The following is an 18,161-nucleotide window of genomic DNA, read 5'->3' as shown; positions in this document are numbered from 1 at the left end:
CGAAAAGAGCACCGGTGCTGCGCATGCGTACACAACTTCAGACGAAGCGTATGGGGACTCGGAGGAGCTGTTGTGGCAAATAATGGTCGTTGAAGACAACAAACATGAGTCCATGCTGTTTGCTCCTTTATCTTGTGCACATTTGAAGTCACGGTTGCTACTCAGACAGTCTGTAAATTAAATGTACAATGTATTCAACATCATATCAAAGCATTTTACTTCCCTGCCTATCGAGATATGATACAGAGCCGAGGAAAAGAAAAGTCACAAAATTATGTTATACACAAAATACATAGAGTAAAATACACATCTGTTTTATACACTCTTTTCTTACTATTGGGCTCCGTACTGGATCAAATTCTCAGGCTGTCTTTTATGCATGATGCAACATTGATGGCCGACCATCCACCATAGTTTTCAGGCTTAAGTCACCATTCACTTTCACTGTATACTGAAGCATAGTGAGCTGATTTGACAGAATTTTTCTCTAATTCATTTTATTTTGAGAAATTTAGTCTTAAGCCATCAAAATGTAGGCTATCGGAATTTGACAATCATGTAAGCAGTTTTTATTGTGATGTTTTTTTTTGTTTTTTTATTATAGCCTATTTAATTTTTTTCTTCATATTTTAGTTTTTTCGAACACAGTGAACTGAGTCATTTTCTGAGTCAGAGTCCCTTAGTGAATTTTTGCCCCGCCCAAATTCACAAGGAGCCGACACAACCGGTCTCTCAGTTGAGACTTGGACATGGACAGCACAGTTGCCAAGGTAATAATAATGCATAAGTCTGAGAACCGGATTTAATCTTTAGGTTGATATGAAACCCCTTGTATCTTTTAAAAAGTGAATAGTGAAGTCTGGGCAGAGTGAAGAGCGACTTCCACCAGTGCCGCACAGGTGAGGAGCTACTAATATACATATATACGATAATATAAACTCTTTTTTATTTAACGCATATGCTAGTCGCTACAGAAAGTTTCCGGCTTTATTCCGGCAAATTTTTATTTTTTATTTTTTGCTGAAGGTTGTATAAATGTCACATAGCCTATTCTTGCTCTTTCTTTACTTAATAAGGCACATTTAAAAGTAGCCTATTTTGTTATTCTTCATTATTTATAATGATAATTTACAAGTTTACAATTAAATATACCAATTTTGGCAAACTGTTCTCAAGCCTTGCCTACACTGAAATGTGCTGTAAGGTGGTTGCAGCAGTAGTCTAGATAGTATTGAGTTTTTTTTTTAATATAGAATACTAATCACAGAATGCACATATAATTAATAACCTAAACTCCCTATCTAGACAGCATTTTTAGGCACCATACATAATGCAACCATTACTGAAACCATCTATAACCCCCAACAGTGCTGTATATGGATATAATGCAACATACTAGGTTTCAAGACACAGCTAGTGTTTTAAAATCGAGAAACGCTGGTTTGGAGGAATATACGGCAGGGCACAATGTGAGTATGCCTACTTGGCAAACACAATGATCAATTCAACCAGGCCAGATATTAACTTATCATGTGTAAGAGGTTTAGTTCAGCAAGAACTGGCTCTTTGTCTGGCAGAGGTATGAATCATGGCATACTGATTTCTCAGTATAATTTATCCTCGTGCTGTTTTCTGCTTCTCGTTGCAGCTCATTTTTGTTATTGATCCAGAGTTTCACCATGCCAAGTGGAGTTTTGGGCCGTCTTAGTGCACTGACATTGAGCATACAGCAGCTGGGTCAGTTACCACACTTGTCGAACTGGCTGCCCCGTCTACCTTTACCTCAAGCCACCGTACTCGCCTCTGATGTGCCGAGCCTGTTTCGTGAGCCCTACATCTTGTCTGGCTATCGTCCTGTGCGTCAGGAATGGCTGAGCTACTTCTGTAGCCTCTTTCAATGTCACAATGAGTCGCTCAATGTATGGACGCACCTGCTGGCGATCCCTGCGCTTCTACTCCACTTTTCTTTATTCGCAGGGGCGTGGGGGCTAACGCTCAATGTGGCGTCTTTGCCTCTGTTTTTGTACGTGTTGTCGTCACTTACCTATCTCAGTTTCAGCGTGGCCGCCCACCTGCTTCAGTCACACTCTGAGCTGGCCCATTACTCCCTCTTCTTCGTAGACTACGTTGGCGTAGCTGTTTACCAATATGGCTGTGCACTAGGCCACTATTTTTACTGTTCTGAGCCAGAATGGAGACACAGCCTAGTGGGAGCTGTGTTTCTACCTGGTGCCGCGGTGCTGGCCTGGTTGTCCTGCGCCAGTTGCTGCTACGCCAAATTCCGTTACCGCCGTCCATACCCCCTCCGCCGGAAGATCTGCCAGATAATTCCCACCAGCCTGGCTTACTTGCTCGACATAAGCCCTGTAGCTCACCGCCTGGTCACCAGATCTTGGGACGAGCCAGTGTTGGTGTTTCACGCCCTGCAAGTGGTGTTTTTTGTGTTATCGGCTCTGTTTTTCTCTTGCCCAGTTCCCGAGCGCTTCTTTCCAGGGAGATGTGACATTGTGGGCCACGGACATCAGATCTTCCACATCTTCCTGGCCATGTGTACTATGTGCCAGCTGGAAGCAATGTTTAGAGACTATCTGGTGCATCAGCAGTCTGGAGTAGGTGTGCATGGAGAACACTTCATTTTACTGACTGGAGGATCCTTCTTCTTATTGGTGCTGTGCTGTGTTCTGACTGCAGTTCTAATGAGAGGAGCTGTGCAGAAACAGCTGAAGAAAAAAGACTGATTTAAAAAAAAAAAGATTTTACAAAACAAATTTTGAAATCCCACACTTTCAGAAGAAATGGTACAAAAGCTGTCACATGGGCAGTAGGCATGAATATGTACCTTTAAAGTACATATGCACCCTTTATGGGGTAAATAAAGTACAAAGGTGTAACTTTTTAAAGGGTAGCACCCCAGTGACAGCTTTTGTACCGTTTTATCTGAAATGGCAGATATCAGCCTCAGGGAGGCATTTTACTTTTGTGACTATCAAATACTTTTACAAATCAAATCAAACATAAATACTAAGTGGGGATTTCCCCACAAATTAATTCACTGAGGACTTGAGGATAATCTACCACTTAGCCGACATTCCTCTAAAATCCAGTACTGTATGGCTTTTACACAACTGGCCTATTTACTTGAAAACTGTTTGGAGTCTGAGACAGGAGTTTTTCGAAGGCAAAAACATCCAAATTAAGGAGTAAAGCTAGACTTGGCCCAAATTAGAGTATGTGTGTGTGAGAGAGTTGGAGGGGTATAAGAAGAATAAAGTGGCTCCTTTTATTTTGCACTCAGCATAGTCAGGCGACGGTGTTGTGATGGAGGAATGGATCAACTCTATACAGAAAATACATTCTCTCTTCATATAATATAAATGCCATCTACAGGCCAAAACAAAAATGTCCTGCCTAAATCATGGTGTAATGATTTTTTAGTTTTGTTTGGGCCGTACAAATAAAGTTTTTGAATGCATTTACTGTACTTTCTTCCTCTCTTAATGTGTGATGTATAGTATTTATTTTGCATAGCAAATAATTTCTACCTCAGTGGGGCAGAAATTCAGTTTAACCCTGGTGCCTTAGATACTGCTTTGTACTTTTGATTGTGCTTTGTATTTTAATAAATGTTGATTAAAATCCAAGCATTCTAATAAACCTTTGATTTCGTTTTGATTTTGTCTGAATGACAAATATAATTATAATTAAAAGCTTTACCATGCTATTTCATTTAGTAATTATTTTAGTGTTAAAGAGCAGCCACATAATTAAAATACAGTTTATTATACCTACTTTGTCCATTGGGAGGCAGAAGTGTTGAATTTAAAACGGGAAAAAAATTAAAGTTTGTTGAAATGTTTTAATTATTTAAATATAATTCAAAACAGAACTTACCATATATCTTTAAAAATCTGAAAAATAATGATATAGCTTTATACATAAATCAACTACTAAGCTAATTTCATGAACAAGTAAAATGCAAGTGAAGTGAATTCTTTTAGGATATAGGGAGATATGGATTAGGAACTGGAGTGGCTGCTGGAATCCAGAATGAGGAAGTGCGACTGTCAAATCCCGGTTGGATCAGTGTGTTGCTGCCAGTAAAGACAGGATGATGACAGGTGATCTAGGATCTTGTAACTGAGGTCAAAGGTAAAGGGATATTCTCTTATTCTTTTAGGCAGACTGATAGAAAAAGGCTGTTTATAGGAAGTTTCTAAAACAAATCTCTCACAGATCCAAGCAATAAAATAATTTTCATTTATATTCAGTTTAAAGATTTGTATTTTAATGTACATTTTAAATTGTCTTAGTATCACTTTTTACTTCTTTTTTGGTATTGCTTTTCATGCATTTTTAAAATATTAATACACTAAACATAGCCGTAACATTTGCAGTCTGTTCGTGTTAACATGAAAGAGAGGCGTGACTTGTACATGTACTCACCTGTGTAGTAGCTAATCATATTTGTGAGAACAGCAATAACAGCTTACATTATATTCGCTTTCATTACTTTTGCTCATTGGCTCATCAACAATCTCATAGCTTGTTTTGATTGAGAATATCAACTGTGGCAGATTATTGATGTTAGTTTCCTTCTATACCTTTCAGTCATTACAGAAACTGGATGAAGAGTGATGGCTCCTGTTGAGGAGGGTCTGATTCCCTGGTTATCAGGTTGTTCTTCATCTCTTCAGATTAGTATTGTGTCAGCCTTCTTCATCATCATTTATGTCACACTCTACAGCCTTTGTACAAGCTGTTTCAGGTAAGTCTCTTACTTTTTTTGTCTTTCACTGTATATTTAAATGCATATTTAGGAATTTATTATTCATTTTCACACTGATTCAAAACACACCCAAGAGAAGGGAGTGATTGTAACAGAAGCTGAATTGCTGTGAGTAAATGGGTGATCTCAGTGGAATGTGCAATGACAGGTTCAGACGCACAAGTCACCAAGAGCCCAGTTCACATGCACGGCATGAATATCATTTGTGTTTGTGATATTATAATAAAAGTAGGGACCTGTTTGTCAACCGCATATGTAAACCATGAAGATGGAGTACTGATAATAGCCTATATGTTTGCATGCAAAAACCGTGCACTGTGGATGCTATATCTGTAACATTTGAAATAGTGACTTTTCTTTTTATGTCTCCAGTATGTTTGACACTGACAGTGCATCATCCAGCCATTTACACAGACAAGAGAAAAGAAATATTCCAGTAGAATCTCCACAAAATGTAAGAGACCGACATAAGACACCACACATATTCAGAAAACATTACATAAGTTTGTTTTACTATTGGCTGTTGCTACACTCTAAAAAATGCTGGGTTGTTTCAACTCATGTTTGGGTCAAGTGGACAACCCCTACGAAAAAGAAGTATACTTCAAGTTCATTTTATGAAGTATACTTAAAGTCGACATGAAATCAAAATTTACCCTTTTAGCAAAATGTTACTTTGTTAGCGCATATTACTAGTCTTGTGGTGAACAATTAATCCATGCAAGTTAATACACAGAAAAAAATAGTTTGCCGTGGTAATCTTTAATCAAAATCTGAAAAGTTACTTCCGGTCTGGAATGGCGTTCCTTCTCTGATGACGTCAGTTTGACGGCTTGGGTTGAAAGCGCTTAACCACTCCCCTCAAACCGTTAGTCTGCTATGAGCAGCGATGGAGAGGAGGAGCGCTAGAGTAAAACCCTGCCCTCTGTTCAATATTCCGTTTCACTTGGAAATACGTCACAACACTGGAGAAAAGTCGTTTGCAACTTCCGGTTCACGGGGACTTTAAGTAATGTTCAAGTATATTTTTAAGTATACTTTATGTAAGTATACTATCAATGTGTACTTGTAGTAAACTTGTAAGTGTACTATTTCAATACTGCTTGGGACTAAATTGGCCCACTTTTAGTATATAAAAGAATATGTATAAGTGTAAGAGTAGTAAACAACACAGTAAAGTACAGTAAAGTAGTAAAGTACACAACTAGGTTTCTCATTTGTAATGCATCTGTTCTACAAGTAAACTTATAAGTATACTAGTAGTTTACTATTTTAATACAAGCAGTAGCCTACATTTTTTAGTTTATGAAAGTACACACTGAAGTGTACTCGCAGTATAAACTACTAAACTAGTAGTTTGCTTAAAGTATACTTGTAAGTTTTCTTTAAGTGACCATAACATTATACTTATAGTTTACTATATTATTTTTTCACTTGCAGTATACTACTATGTTCAACTGTAGATATTATTTTTTATACTAGAAAAATACCTTTAACTGTCGGTAAGTTTCATAAAGAAAGGCAACATTTTAAACAAAAAAGTTGAGAAAATCACATTTTTGCAGAGGTGGACAGTAACAAAGTACATTTACTTGAGTACTGTACTTAAGTACACTTTTTGAGTATCTGTACTTTACTTGAGTATTATTTTTTCTGGAAATTTTTTACTTTAACTTCACTACATTTGAAAGACAAATATCATACTTTTTACTCCACTACAATTCTGTCAAGGTCCTTGAGTAGAAAGTAACATCAGTCAGTGGATGATTTTGGTTGCAGGGGTTGCATTTTGGTTGGAAATGAAAGTCGGGTTGACGTCAGAACCCTGCATCTGATTGACATCAGAACCCGACGTCAGATTGACGTTGGATATTGTTTGAAAATAAAAGACGGGTTGATGTCAGAACCCGACTGATGTTGGTTTCTGACGTCAACCCGATTTTCATTTTCAACCACAATACAACGTCTGTCCAATGTTGGAGATCAACGTCAATCTGACATTGGATTCTGACATAAACCTGATTTTCATTTTCAACGCTGGGTTTGGTTTTCTAAATGCAAATTTTGACACTTTTTTGGAGCACACTAGCTTATAGATAACAGTAAGGCTAACATATTCAAAAGCCAAAAAACTTTAAATAGGGCACTATTTGAGGGAACAGCCATTTGGGTGTCCGAAACCATTGTGGACGTTATTGAGTGCACTTATTCAATCTCACATTCAACTGTCTGGAACTGTGTTCTAGAAATAAATTTGATATTGATATGATGGTAGGTATGCAGGCATAGATTCAGAGGCATACGGTACTTTAAGTATTACATACAACAATGCAACAATAATAAAACAATGCATTGACATTTACTTTTTACTTTTGATACTCAAGTACTTTTAAAAACGAGTACTTCTGTACTTTTACTTGAGTAAAAATAGGTCTTTACAACTTTTACTTGTAACGGAGTAATATTTGACCAGTAGTATCTATACTTTCACTCAAGTAAGGAAGTTGTGTACTTCGTCCACCTCTGCATTTTTGTGAAAGACTAGGCCTACACCTTGATCAGATTCAGAACGATGATCAAAACACACATGGAGTAGATCGAGCTTCACAGTAGTTTTCTCTTCATGGGTTCGACATTTCATTTGGTAACATTAAGCAGTTTTGATTTACATGCTGTTTAATGTTTGATGATCACGTTACTTTACATTTGCGTGAGCAATCTTCTACCACTTGTTTCAACTTCTCCTGTGTTTTGATCCGGAGATTCTGTACTAGAAGATGTGTCATATAGCGCCCCCTACCGTATAACAATGAAAACAGGGATAGCTGGAAAATTCAGTCAATGGGGGGAAAGAGTAAAGTAGAATTAGAGTAAAGTCCTATACAGTACCAGTGGACTAAAAATTCAGATACGCAGAATTAGAAACATATCTGTTTTATATCAATATTCTAATCAATATTTTCAAACAATTTAAGTTTCATAAGACTGTATATGAAAAACTATGAAAAAAAAGTATATTTAATAGGCAACTCAATCAAAAGAGTTAACACAAGCCAAGTATACTTTGAATACTTAATTATACTTTTAAGTATATCTCAATCAAAATATTGAGAACAAGTACAGGCCAAAATAACTCTTGAATTTTCTCTCAGTATTAGTCAAGTGTAATTTTAAGTATATTTCTGAGAAGTATATAAAATGTAGACTGAAAGTATACTTTCTTATTTTTAGTTTAAAAGAAGTATACTAATAGAACACTTGAATAAACTTCTTTTTCGTAAGGGAAACTCAAACCATTGGGTTTAAAATTTAATTTTAAAATATAAAGCAACGGTTGGGTTTGTCCATTTTTGACCCAAACCGTTTTTTAGAGCATTTTTTAGAGTTTACAATGGAAAATTGTTCAAAACTGAAGTTCCCTGTAAACATTATTTGCCAGGGTTTCTTAAAAATGTGCTTCACTTGACAATATCTAAATTACCTGGTTTATTCAAGTCAAAATATTATTCAAAATATATGACCAAATCAACCTGACTTAATTAGGTTACACCAACAAAAATCATTGTAAGAGATCATGCTGAAATGATTCCTTTTCCTTGCGCTAAAAAACTGCACATATCTACTTTCCCAGTGTACTATATATGCACAGTAGGCTATATAAACAAAGGTTGAGTAGTGCGGACCACTGTTGACAATTTGCTTTAGGAGGAAGAAACTTTTTCCTGCTTTGAGACCAATTGTAATAGACCGTTGAACCATATTCATCCTATTATGGTCAATTAAAATCACTTAGTGGTAAATTGCAGTGAATCAGCAAGAGAGGTTAAGTAATTTCCAAAGAGTTATTAGATTAATCTTGTAAGGGAAATGGCACTGTAGTGGAGAGCAGATAGAGAAAGCTACTAATGATTTAAAAAAAAAAAACTTTTTTAATCATGAAGGACTGGCATGTGACGTGGAATGGGGAAAAAAAGTAAATAATAATAAAGAATTATTCTCACAAATGTATGTCCTCATTGCAGATTATACCTGAGTCCCAGGGTGCTGAATATATGCCAGCTGCCAAGGATCTATCTGATCATATATACTCGCTCATGGAGGCTGAACTGAATGAGGAAAATCCTTACGAGTGCATTAGAGAGCCTCCATCTGACAAAGCTGAAGGGGAGAATGAGAGCCCTTCCACAGCAATGACAATGCCTGATGATAATCACTCTGTTTCAGCCCTCAACAAACAGGCGGTGGAGCAGCGTCTCTCTTCACCTCACACCCATGATCTACATTTGACCAGCTCAGTTGTTTATGCTGCAGTGAACTGGAAAAACAAAAGCACAAAACCTCTGTTTTATTCAGATACTGTGGTTGATATGAGAGATACTGCTAGGGAGGCTGTCCCTCCCATTCCAGAGAAACATTTTTAGTATGATGACGCAAAGGCAACATTTTCATTTACAATGCAGCGTTTATATTTATGCTTCTTTATACGTCTTTATATCTTTATAATTTATAAGTCTTAAAAACACTTACCATACAAAAACATTTAGATTAATAAATAAATAGTATATCTGTTTTAGCATCACTGCAACTTCACATAAAACTGTTTAAAGGAAGCCAAACACGTCTGGGTTATTGTAGGTCAGCATGAGTCACATGATATAATGCCTCGAGCCAATACCCAGACTGGATTCAGAGACTGAAACCCAACATGCTTGTGCTGTCCAGACCTAAAATCCCCTTTGGAGGATGAAGTCCGTCGGCCACGGCCGCAGACAGAAGAAAGCTTATAATCCCCAGACATCATTTACACGGTGAACATGTTCTTCCAAATGTCTGTTTGCAAATACACAAAGCTGAATATTTAGGAAATAGACCAAAGGATGTAGGTGAAAGGTGACACATGTCAAGGGACTGCTTTTGAATCTGCAGGCAGACTTCTGTCTAAACTGTACATTTCATTTAAAATGACTTATTTTAAATATGGAAATATATAAGATAAAGGTTGATATTTGTTACATGTTGTTGACTGTGTGTGTGTGTGTGTAATAGTGTGGAATACTTTTATCATGTAGCCTATATCATTAATATTGAAAATAAAAGATAGCCTATATAATTTGAACAAAAACGTGATTATGGTTATGTGGTAGCCTAATGTGTTTTCATGTTTTATGGGGACATTCCATATAATGATTTTTATGCTGTACAAACTGTGTATTCTATCCCAAACATAAACCTACCCATCACAGAAAACTTTCGGCATTTTTCCATGTTCAAAAAACATCGCGTATGATTTATAAGCCGTTTTCCTCATGGGGACCAAAAATGTCCCCACACGGACAAAGATTTCGGATATTGCCTTTGTAATGGAGACATTTTGTCCCCATTACATAGGGTTTACTATAGGCTACTTGTTTGTGTGGTTTACGACACTCTCCATAGGCGTAATGGTTTTTATACTGTACAAACTGTATATTGTTTCCCCCTAAACCCACCCTCATCCTACCCATCACAGAAAACTTTTTGGCTTTAAAAAAAAAAACCGTTTAGTATAATTTTAAGCCATTCGGTTTACGTGGACACAGGAAGTGCCCTTGTAAACCCTGTTTACCTTGTAATACCCGTCATTATTGTGTCCTCAAATCATATTTACAAGAACACACACACAATCTACATATATGTATAAAATAAAGAAATTAAAAAAAGTGTGGAGCACTTTATTATAGGTTATTATTAGGCTATTAAAAATAGCCTACATGAAATAAACCCCGCACAGTTAACAATCGTGTAATAATACTACGAATAGTGACTGTCAGAATAACACATTTGTGTAGCACCGTGTTAAGCTATATAAACAATGTTGTGAGGGCACGTAAGCCGACGCAAGCGCGTCGTACAGCCCCCCCTCCCTCCTTCCTCACTGACTCACTCACTCACGGCAGGCAGAGGAGCGCGCGTGACGTCAGCAGCAGGCATCGGCGGCATCTCTCCCTACGAAAACATTCTAGGTAACATCATTAAACACGCCGGTTTTTCATTGACGGTATGGCAGATACTCAGGTTATTTTTTGTTACTGCATGTTTACAGACTTTTCCTACTATAATCATGTAGCCAGTGTTTATGTGAACTGTTCTGATTTCAATCCTACTGCGGTCGTTTCGAGAGAGTACGGTGTTTAAAATGAGCTGTTTTAGCGTGACTATCTAATGCATGTCTTTTAAAAGATTTTAAATATGCATTTTGGAGAGTAATTTGCACAAATGTGATTTATTGTATTGCAACTGTCTGTTGTTTTGCCTATTAGATTGTGTACATTAACGGGGGTTGAGCAGAAACTCGTGTACGCACACGTTGTTGGGCGAAGGTGTGTCCTTCGGGGAACCGAGTCAGCCAATCAGAGCACAGCTTCCGCCCCCAGTGGGAAGGTTGTTTTTTGCTGGACGTAAACGCCCATTACGAGCGTCCCAGCTAAAGTATGGATCTGGATTAAACAAATGGCACGGTTTAATTTAACTGTTCCAAATATTCAAACTAAATCTGCATTTCCTGGAGGAAATGAAAGCAAAGGAGTATCGTTACATTTTAGGCAAGCGTGTTGTAGGCTTTGTGTAAATGAAACGCTGTCAGCAAGCATCTTATTTTCTGTCATTTGTGATCGAGACAAGAATCAACACATAAGTGTAAAGGCGGACATGAACTGGTAAATACGTTAAAAACAACAACAACCGCAGTTCAAATAGATGCAAGAAAGAAAAGCTGACACATAAATAGATTAAAAAACGATAGTTTAGTTGACTCAGTTGACATATTGATGTAACTTAGAGAAAGGAACTCTGCAAGAATGGATTCAAAACATTCGAGTCACTGAGATGAATCCGAAGTCCGATGCGGGATTTGGATCTCTCCATGATTTCACTCCCTAAATCCGGAGTTACAGTATCTGAGAGGCTCACAGTGAGGGGGTGTGTTGCCCTAAAAAAAAGTAAAGGCACCGAGCAACATCATACTGCGTTGCTTGTCCAAATGCAAAAATCTACCGCGTGTATTCGATACAGGTATTTTTGTATTTTTTACATTAAAATGTTGCCTTTTTTATTCAAATCCCATATCTGATTATTTAGGTTTCCCTTAAATTTCGGGTATGAGAGCATTAGTTTTTTTTTTTTTTTTTTTTTTTTTTTTAAGAGATTGATATTTGTAAATGTATTTATTTATTATTTTTGCACGTTTTCATGGCATCGTGGCGTTGTCGCAGAGAATGGGTGTTATTATTAGCCAGCTTGGCCCTCAGATTAAAACATGCAATATTAAATGAACGGTGTTGTTATAACATGCTTTCCCCTGCTTTCCAGATTCTTTTACTGAGAGACAAAGCCGACTGTTCAGCTGAGAGCATGGCAGCGGTGAGATCCAGAGCAGGACTGGACACAATACCGATGGGCACAGAAGGGCAGGACGGATTGGTGTGTATCACAGTAATTGATATATAGCCCCTGCAACATACAAATAGAAGGAGGAAAGTGTGGATAGTCTGTATATAATTGATTGTTTCCAATCCAGCAGAGCTACATGCAGTGTTGTGGGCAGGAAGGGGTGAGCATGCAGAAGAAGACGAATTCAGGCCCCGAGATCGAGTGGTCTGCTGATGTCAGCGCACAGCAAACAAACCTATCATTCTCACACTCTTTCGGTGTGGACTTACCTTACAGGTTAACCTTATAGATCTTTGTTTGTTGTCTTGCGCACAAAATCTTATCACTCTAATCCTAACTCTCTTAGAGAAGACTTTATCTATGTGTAAGGTGTAATGTTATTGTGTGCATCATGTTCTTCGTAGATCTATATTGCAGTGTAATGTAGTGTGAACAGTTTTCTTACTCTCTGCCATATCAGAAGTCCTGAGTCGGTGGAGATGGATGAGATCATGGCTGCAATGGTGCTCACCAGTCTGTCCTGCAGTCCAGTGGTCCAAAGCCCCCCGCAGAGGGACCTCCTACCAGGTGAACTGGCTTCTTTTGGAAACCATATCTTACCAAACAAGGAACACTTTTTCAGTGTATGCTTGTTTGACAAACCAACGCAGACTGTTTATTTGAAACAAAATCTCATCAGATTTGAAGTAGAATTTAGTAGACTTGAACTGAAATATGTTTGTTTGATTGTTTTCATCTTTTTAATATACGCTTATATAAACGAACAATTATTGTATTGTATTTTTATTGTACAGCATAACACAATTCTATGGTTATTCCTGTGTTATTTACACGTTTCCTCTCTTTTTACCATAGGGGACATGGAGTGTTGCGGAGGTGAGCTGTCTGACAGCGGCAGCAGCGGTTACTGGAGCTGGGACCATGGCAGTGTAAGCCCAGCCCCTTCTCCATCAGTCACTGAGATGGACAGGAGCTCGGGCCAACTGACAGACGAAGGACTGCACATGGAGCTGGACCAAGCCGCATGTGAGGAGCCGGAGGCCAGGAGGTGCAAGGTGAGAATGAGAAGACTGTCAGGTTGCTGAACCTGAGGGGGAATAGACAGCGTTTTAAGCTGATGTTGTAAAAATACATGTGAGTCACTCTTTGTTTTTGTGTCTCACTCTCAGAGCTTGAGCAGGGGAGCATACAGGTGTCTGTGGCCTGGCTGCGGGAAAGTGCTGACATCACGGGTCGGAATGAAACGGCACATTCGCATTCTTCACCTGGGGTGAGCATACCGAACTCTTGGAACAACTGAGATGGCACAGAACTGTTATGATGCATCTTTAACCCTAAAAAGCCTTCTGTATTATATCGTATATGCAACTATCATTCAATATGAGCCATGAAAGCCTGGTGTATCAAATATGGTACTCAACAAATAAAACATATACACAAACTTTTTGTTTAAAGGTTCAAAAAACTAAAACATAAAAAAAAAAAAAGATTTTTTGGTAATGCATATTACTGGCTGTTTATTAGTACTTGTAAAGCACATAAGCCTTATTCTGCATGCCCATATTCTACATCCCTTAATCCTGCCCACTACTTAAACGTAACAACTACTTTACTAACTATTAATAAGCAGTAATTAGGAGTTTATTAAGGCACAAGTCATAGTTAAAGGTAGGGTATGGGATTTGCAAAACGGCTGGCAGATTTTGAAAATACACAACTCAAATGGTCCTATCTTCGTTCCTCCAACGCTGGCCCTGACTCCACCCATTACTCTCTCTCTGTCTCTCGCTGTCACGCACGCACGCGAGGGGGATGGGGGCAGGGGGGTATGGTACGACCGTTTGATTGACGAACTTACTGTCCAATGATTCTAGGTGGTCTTGGAAATGATTGGCTGGAGTTTTTCGAGTCCTGCTCGTTCCACAGATGATTAAATTGCTTAATTTTCATTTCAGTGCTTCTAACTCAGTGGCTGTAAGTGGGTTAGGAATAGGATTTCAAGTGATTTTGAAAAAATGGACAAAAAAGAGAATCACATACCCCACCTTTAATAGTTAGTTAACTCTTTCCTCGCCATTGACGGAAATTTCCGGATTTCCGTGTTTTCACTGTTATACAGTAGGGGGTGTTATTACGCAACTTCTGAAACAGGATTGAACCTCCTGATCAAAACACAGGCAAAAAAGAAGCAGACACAAATTATATCATATGTAAGCATGTAAAATAACGCAATCATCAATATTAAACAGCATATAAATCAAAATGTTACTTGTTGTTGTTGTTTAAAAGCAGAGGGTCTGTTCTTTCTTTTGACATATTGCATGTTCGGATATTCATACAACAAAATATTCTGGGGGCCATGAAACTTCTGTGAAAATGATTAAAAAAAATGGCAGTGGCTGGCAACTTTTTTCACAAATGCTGACTTGGAAAGAGTTAATAGGGAGAATTAGACCCTAATCTAAAGTGTGACTGTGACTGTCAGGGTTAATAATGTTAAGCAATGTGTTTTATTGGTTTGAAAATCCATGTATACTATGAAAGTTTACATTATTTACTAGGTCTGCAAATATGCAACAAATAAGATTTCTTATTCTTCCCATTATATGATTTTCTCTCAAACAGTGGGGGTTCAGAACAGTCACATAGGGAGGAAGACTTCTATTACACAGAGGTCTCCTCTGAAGATGAGGAAACTGCACCTCCATCTCCTGCTCCTTCCTTCTCAAGCGGGGCCTGGACGTCCTGCAGCTCCACTCAAAGCCAATCCACCCCTGGACACCAAGATACTTCAGTCCAGTCAACCCCACTCAGCCAATCAGCTCCAAGCAGCGTGTGGCAGATCCACACTGAACATCTCTATCAGGTACAGATGACTGGCTGAAACTGATTGTTTGATGCTGTTTGGAAATGATGTATAGAAATCTTGTCTAAAATCTTTGTGATGTTAGTGTGTTTTGTTGCATGTGATTTAGTTTTTTTCATCACTGTGTTGTTTTACTGCAGGCCTGCGCGCCCATTCAGGTGACAGTCTCTCCAGGCTCTCCCACCTTTTGTACCTGGAGCCTGCCTGGTGGTGTCCAGCAGAAACCTCAGGTTGGTCTGCCTCTCCAAAAGCACTTAGCATTGTAAGTGATGCATTTTAATACAGTTTATGCCATCTGGTCTTTATTACTATGTTGCTCTGTAGATTCCAACATCTCGCAGCCGGTCAGTGAGTGTTGGAGAGCAGTGGCTACAGCGGAACAGCGCCCCCACCAGATCACAGACCATGAGTGCATCTCCTTCCAGAGGGCACTGTTCATTCAGGTGAACCGCTTAGTTAAATGCTGCCCTCTGTAGTCAAGAAAAAGGTCTCTAATCAAAACTAAAACTCTAGTAGCACCTAGTGCATACCGGTATATATATATATATATATATATATGAACAAAAAATATATATTGTACCGATCAAAAGTTGGAAATTGGAAACATTACTATTTTTAATGTTTCTGAAAGAAGTCTCTTATGCTCAAGCCTGCATTTATTTGATCAAAAATACAGAAAAAACAGTAATATTGTGAAATATTATTACAATTTAAAATAATGGTTTTCTATTTTAATACTTTAAAAATATAATTTATGTGACGCAAAGCTGAATTTTCAGCATCGTTACTCCAGTCTTCGTTACTCCAGTGTCACATGATCCTTCAGAAATCATTCTAATATGCTGATGTATTATCAGTGTTGGAAACAGTTGATACTTTTTTCAGGATTCTTTGATGAATAAATAAAAATTAAAAAAAAGAACAGCATTTTATTTAAAATAGAATTTTTTTTAACAATATACACTACTGTTCAAAAGTTTGGGGTCAGTAATTTCTTTCTTTTTTTGAAAGAAATTAATACTTTTATTCAGCAAGGATGTGTAAAATTGATAAAAAGTGATAGTAAAGATGTATTGTTAGAAAAAGATTTTTATTTTGAATAAATGCTGTTTTTTTTATTACTTTTTATTCATTAGTGAATCCTGAAAAAAGTTTGAAAATTCAGCTTTGCTTCACAGAAATAAATTATATTTTAAAGTATATTCAAATAGATAACCCTTACTTGTAATTATATTTCACAATATTACTTTTTGATCAAATAAATGCAGGCATGATTAGCATAAGAGACTTATTTCAAAAACATTAAAATAGCAATGTTTCCAAACTTTTGACCGGTACTGTATATATTAATATATTATATATATGCCTTTGCAGCCTTTCAGATACATTGTAAAATGTTTAATGACTTAAAAATGTAATTTAATTTAACATTAAACAATAAAAAAAAATTAAATCAAGTAGAAATAAGTGTTTGCTATAATTTTTTTATAATATCTTTTCCTTAGAAAGGGCCGCGGTGAGGCCAAAAAGTGCCGGAAAGTGTACGGCGTGGAGCGCAGGGACCAATGGTGCACCGCCTGCCGCTGGAAGAAAGCCTGTCAGCGGTTCCCAGACTAAACTGAAAGACTTTAGGAGACAAGGAAGAATCTCCATTTTCTTTCTTTTCTCCAACTATTTCCTGCACTGTAGAGGATCCCTCTTTTCACTTTTCTACCTTTTTTTGTTTTCCTATTAGCGTTAAAAGTGTTTTGGCTATGATTTCCCAAGAAGTGAACGCTGGTACTAGCTATCGAGACTGTGGAGTAGTAGGATCCCAAGCTCTTAAAGGTGAACTCTCCCTCTCACTAGACTAAGGTGTAACCCTGTATTTGAACAAGGTGTTTTTCTACCCCAGTCCTGCACTTCATCCATACCCAAGATATTTAAGTGATTGTTGATTTTTGTATACTGTGGACAATGTATTGCTCTCAGCATTGTCATGATGTTTTTTTCTATTGCCGTTTTGTTAGCCTGAAAGGTGTAACAGTGTAATGTCATGTATTGTCTCTTTTTTTTCTATGTATTTACTCAGAATTAAGTCACAACTTTTGAGTTTCGCAAGGTTTGACTATCGTTTGCCACAGCTCTTCCTAATCAGTCTAAACTGCCAGATATAAAGCTAGAGTGGTGCTGAGTGAATGATATTGGCCACAATGGTGGTCACAGTATGTTGTCTGGAGATAAAAGTGCAGCTATAATCTTTTGATTGAATACCAAAGTGCTATTGCAAAGAGTTAAAGGGAGCTTGACTGAATACTGCCCGGACAATAGATCGGGCTCGTTTCCTTTCGTAAGTTTTTCGACATCCTTCCAAAAAGTGTTAAGGTCTTGTACAATGCCGGATCATCCCCTTGGAAACATCTAAAAAGATTCGAAAGCATAACATCACATTGAAAAAAAGATATTATGTATAATTAAGAAGACACGATAAAATATGCAAATGTCACAAGCTTGTCATTTGTGCATGACAAATATCAAGAACAATTGTAAAATTATTTTATTGGCCTTTTGTGTGCATTTCATGTACAAGTGGCAAGGATTAAAAGAAAAAACTTCCATAAATGCTTGCAGAACGTGTTTGAAATGAAAATTATTCACAAAGCCAAAATGTCTACACAGACAAAACCATACAATTATTTGCAGAATACTGTAAAGTATGCTGAAAGACTACCTGCTAGTTATTTTTTTTTACATGTCGGGGGTGTCAGTTTTCAAAACCTATTCCGTGACATCCGATGAGTATTAATGTGAGGGAGAATCTGTTAAGTACTAAGATGATCTCATTTGTATGTTCATGCACAAATAAATGCAGAAAGCTGGAACACATGCTACATTTATTCTCATCAGTTGGAAGCAAACAATTAAATGTGCTATTTCTGTGGAGCCAAACCGAATTGCACAAATAATGACTATGAATTGTTCTCAAACAAGTTTTCTGAACACTCCCCACCTGCTACCCCACATTTTCTGATTGGCTAACATGTATGGGCCACAGTCAGATTCTGCTTTGTTTACATTGTTTACATTCTGTAATGTTTACAT

The 18,161-nt window shown here is 37.5% G+C and overlaps 2 protein-coding genes across 10 annotated transcripts; both read left to right on the top strand.

Annotated features, from left to right (window-relative positions):
* The first annotated feature begins 707 nt into the window (after positions 1 to 707).
* On the top strand, positions 708 to 10,029 carry paqr8 (progestin and adipoQ receptor family member VIII). 2 transcript variants are annotated; one of them, XM_084091385.1, is made up of 5 exons: positions 739 to 899; positions 3,999 to 4,149; positions 4,609 to 4,765; positions 5,159 to 5,240; positions 8,809 to 10,029. In XM_084091385.1, exons 3-5 carry the CDS (start codon positions 4,635 to 4,637, stop codon positions 9,205 to 9,207), a joined length of 612 nt encoding a protein of 203 aa, XP_083947511.1. In that variant the 5' UTR covers positions 739 to 899; positions 3,999 to 4,149; positions 4,609 to 4,634; the 3' UTR covers positions 9,208 to 10,029. The 2 variants fall into 2 exon arrangements, with proteins under 2 accessions (XP_083947510.1, XP_083947511.1); XM_084091384.1 differs by lacking the exons at positions 3,999 to 4,149; positions 4,609 to 4,765; positions 5,159 to 5,240; positions 8,809 to 10,029 and adding an exon at positions 1,649 to 3,648 and having other exon boundaries at positions 708 to 770; positions 847 to 899.
* A 679-nt stretch (positions 10,030 to 10,708) lies between these two features.
* Positions 10,709 to 17,941, top strand: znf395b (zinc finger protein 395b). Of its 8 annotated transcripts, none has more exons than XM_084092082.1 (10): positions 10,709 to 10,788; positions 12,134 to 12,244; positions 12,345 to 12,490; positions 12,675 to 12,781; positions 13,070 to 13,269; positions 13,384 to 13,484; positions 14,840 to 15,080; positions 15,221 to 15,310; positions 15,405 to 15,523; positions 16,586 to 17,941. In XM_084092082.1, the coding sequence occupies exons 2-10, from the start codon at positions 12,176 to 12,178 to the stop codon at positions 16,695 to 16,697; spliced, it is 1,185 nt and encodes a 394-aa protein (XP_083948208.1). In that variant the 5' UTR covers positions 10,709 to 10,788; positions 12,134 to 12,175; the 3' UTR covers positions 16,698 to 17,941. The 8 variants fall into 8 exon arrangements, with proteins under 8 accessions (XP_083948208.1, XP_083948205.1, XP_083948203.1 ...); XM_084092079.1 differs by having other exon boundaries at positions 12,342 to 12,490; XM_084092077.1 differs by having other exon boundaries at positions 10,735 to 10,840; positions 12,342 to 12,490.
* The last annotated feature ends 220 nt before the right edge of the window (positions 17,942 to 18,161 follow it).

This window comes from Abramis brama, assembly GCF_963993115.1.
Source record: "Abramis brama genome assembly, chromosome: 18".
NCBI lineage: Eukaryota > Metazoa > Chordata > Actinopteri > Cypriniformes > Leuciscidae > Abramis > Abramis brama.
The sequence above is the reverse complement of the archived record's forward strand: the minus strand, read 5'-3'. Positions and strand labels throughout refer to the sequence as shown.

Coding starts and splice junctions, on each gene's coding strand:
- paqr8 (XM_084091384.1), top strand. CDS start 1,680: ATGCCAAGTGGAGTTTTGGGCCGTCTTAGTGCACTGACATTGAGCATA.
- znf395b (XM_084092077.1), top strand. Junction 12,245..12,341: donor CAGAAGGGCAGGACGGATTG/GTGTGTATCACA, acceptor TTTCCAATCCAG/CAGAGCTACATGCAGTGTTG. Junction 15,081..15,220: donor ACACTGAACATCTCTATCAG/GTACAGATGACT, acceptor GTTTTACTGCAG/GCCTGCGCGCCCATTCAGGT.